The sequence below is a fragment of the Lucilia sericata genome, unplaced genomic scaffold (assembly GCF_015586225.1).
Source record: "Lucilia sericata isolate MDLA Ls3-8-SP2 unplaced genomic scaffold, ASM1558622v1 Contig001876F_arrow, whole genome shotgun sequence".
Lineage (NCBI taxonomy): Eukaryota > Metazoa > Arthropoda > Insecta > Diptera > Calliphoridae > Lucilia > Lucilia sericata.
The window spans coordinates 82,501-85,801 of record NW_023995765.1 but is presented as its reverse complement, the minus strand read 5'-3'; the positions used below and the strand labels follow the sequence as shown (position 1 = coordinate 85,801).

The following is a 3,301-nucleotide window of genomic DNA, read 5'->3' as shown; positions in this document are numbered from 1 at the left end:
AATTGTACCATTTGGTAGTTGTTGTGGCATATGTGGCTCTACCGTAAAATTTGCTGTAGAATACTGTGAAAACGATATGTTAAATTTGCTGCGAGATATTATAGCAAAAGGTCTCAAGGCCCAATCTTTGGAAGAGGATATAGACTTTTATGTCAATTACATCAATTCCCATAATTATGGCAATTATTTGCAGGCTATCATTGTAGATCGTGATGGTTATTCTGAGAAAAGTGTAAAATTTATGAAATATCTTAATGAAACCATAGACTGGTCTAAAAAATTGAAATTAGAACCTCAACACATATATGGTTTTGAATTTTCTGGTCGTCCCTATAATCCTAATGTTACTTTTGGTTCAATGCTATTGATTCTATTATGTTTAATATTCGTTAGCATTGTGGCTTTGGTTATATTTGCTCACTATCAACCCGACAATCGTTATCTGCACTATGTCCCCCGCTGGGTTTATGATCCCCGTTTATGGCGTGCATTTGTCAATAGGTCGAATAATGTTTTCGCACGCTTCGATAATACCAGAGCTAGTATACAAACTATGACAGCGGAGAGTAATAGAAAAAAAGCTTTTACTATGGGATATGATCCCGAAAGTGGCCGTGTTAGAGAGCAAGCCTTTGATAATCCCATGTTTGGTGAAGTACCGACAACATCACAAGCAGCAGCTGCACGTAAAGAGGAAACGAAGCAAGAGCTGCAAAAGGAAGATGTTATAAAAGATGTGGCTCAAGAAGTTCCCCAGCTTGTTATAGAAAGTGTTGATATCATCGATAGTGTGGAGAGGGAAGAGGAAGAAGAGCAGGAATTGACGGAAATTAAATTGGAATCTTCATCTGAAGATGATGACGAAGAACAAGAAACTGTGGAATAATTATTTTATAGATTATTGATATTAATATTGAAATATACATTATAAATGTTAGTATGCATATAATATAAAATTTAAGATGTAAATTTTCGAAGACTTTCTCAATGTTGAAATAAAGGCGAGCTGAAAACCCGTTTATTTAAGCATCGAGAAACTAGCAGCCCTTTTTTTGCTTATTTAAACCTTATTTTCGATCTTCATTTAAAAGTTAAAAAAATATCTACATATCGAGGGACTATATTCCAATAGTCGCTATCTGTCATTTTCATGAAATGAGATTTTTGATGGCAAAATATTCAGGCAAACTATCCCGCATCAGTGATATAAATTTCAAAGAAAAAAAATATTTTTTGGCAATTTTATAGCTTTTTTTAAATTTCTCTATCTTAAAAAAAGAAAAATTCTGAATGCAAAACTCCTCTATCTTATCCAAAAATTGCTTCAAACTCTATCCCTTTGGATGATTTTCTGTTGCAAAACAAGTCTTCTTAATAATTTGGACATGCTGAACACAAATCCGTCAAAATATTTAAAATCGGTCTAATAGTTTTTGAGATATCGCTCATTATGATACTAATTAAATCAATTTTATTGTCCGTGTTTAACCATATAACTTTGATTTTGGACCAAAACATTATAATCTGTTGCTTTTTCAACAACTTGGTTTATTTTCCTCCATTAAATTGTATAAAATATAATATTTATTGATTTTAATTCAAATAAAAATTTTATATTTCCATGAAAAACTCTCTATCTGTTGGTTGAATGAATATTTTCGTAGAAAATAAGCTCTATCTGATATAAATTTGTGAATAATTTTGCAAATAATGCAAAATTTAAAATTCTTTTTATATAAGGGTTTAGTATATGGTCGTAGAAATATATTGTAGAAGAAAAAATTTAAAAATCTTCACTAACTAGCGAAATAAACAGTTTTTTTTGCTCTCCTGAAAACTTGTATTATTTTAGATAGGGACTACTGAATATAGTCCCTCGATATATATTTATTTCTTTATATGTAAATCAATACAAAAAGATTTTCCATTACAAAAGAATTACATCCTTGACACTTAAAATGTAAGATTTTAAACCAAGTGTCCTCTACCAGTGGACAAAAGGTCATTTCACATTGACAAATCTTCTATTCATTTACGATTGATTATTGATTGAGTGGTTGTATGCACATTATGAACGATTCAAGTTCAAGAAATACAACATGCATTAGCAAGTAATTTAACTTTATTTATACCTATGTACATATAATTTCCCTATTCAAAAATAATTCATAGGTATTCTATTTTAACCATAGAATAATTTTTCAAACTAAAAAAATCAATAAATTATTGAGTTCAGTTTAATAATAAATATGTATGTATCAGTGCGTAATTGTTGATAGGTAAGCAGGTGTACTTCCTATCTATTTATTCTTTCGCCCTGTTCCAACATTTTAATGATACATAATAACATGTTGGGGATTTGTTTAGATAGTAAATATGTATTTTAACTATTCTACCATGTTGTATGTGTCTAACCTTATTTAGTTAAGGAATTATTAATAATAAATTCCTTTTTGTCAGATACATAATTATGTATTTCTAAAACTAATAGAAAGAGTTTTAAGGACTTATTACATGTTTAAGATTGTAATGATGATTAAATTAAATGTGGGTAATTTGGGAGTCTTAAAAGAGATGATTGTAAAGTACATAACACAAAACTTCTAATAATTTACAAATCCTTCACAAATAATTAATATGTTTATTAAAAAAATAGTATATTTTATAAATTATTTTAAATTTTATAATAAAAATATTTATATTTTTCCAATTCTTCAGTATAAATATCTATTTTTGTAAATTATTTAAAAATAGTTGTTTTTTGAGTTTTTTTTTTTTTTTTTTTTTGTAAAAAATGTAATAATCAATTAGAAAATAAAAAAAAAATTATAAAACTAACTACCCACTTCCCATACTACCAACTTTTCCTTCTGTGTCTACCCTTCTAAAAATAGTAAAATGGCAATACTGTTTTTTATTTTCTCTTTATTTCATTCTCTTTGAATTATTGCATATTGTTGTTGCTGTTCTTTTTTTTATTAAATCAATCCGCAATCCACCAAAAAATTGATTAATTTTCAGAAGTGTTTTTAATACGGTTTTGTTCGGGGTAGTAGATAAAACGCTAAATATTTTAGTATTGTCTTTTGTGTTTAATAATTAGAAATTGTTTATTAAACTTATTTTAATAAAATGGCAAAAAGTAAAGTAAATTCAGTGGCAGAAACAGCGTATGGCGGCATTTATAATACCTTACGTATTTTGGTACACTTGACGGCTGCTGTACAATTTTCCTATTCCATTTATTATGATCATACTTACGTACATTTTCCGGTCTCCGATAGCAATATGCACAATCCAT

The 3,301-nt window shown here is 28.3% G+C and overlaps 1 protein-coding gene and 1 pseudogene across 1 annotated transcript; both read left to right on the top strand.

The window, feature by feature from the left end:
- Window positions 1-4: 4 nt before the first annotated feature.
- On the top strand, window positions 5-956 carry LOC119612934 (protein amnionless-like; the record flags this gene model as incomplete). Its single annotated transcript, XM_037968827.1, has 1 exon — window positions 5-956. A coding segment is annotated over one exon (882 nt), but the record flags the coding sequence as incomplete, so codon positions are not given.
- Window positions 957-2,944: 1,988 nt separating this feature from the next.
- The window catches only part of LOC119612940, a 3,804-nt pseudogene continuing 3,447 nt past the window's right edge, over window positions 2,945-3,301 (top strand).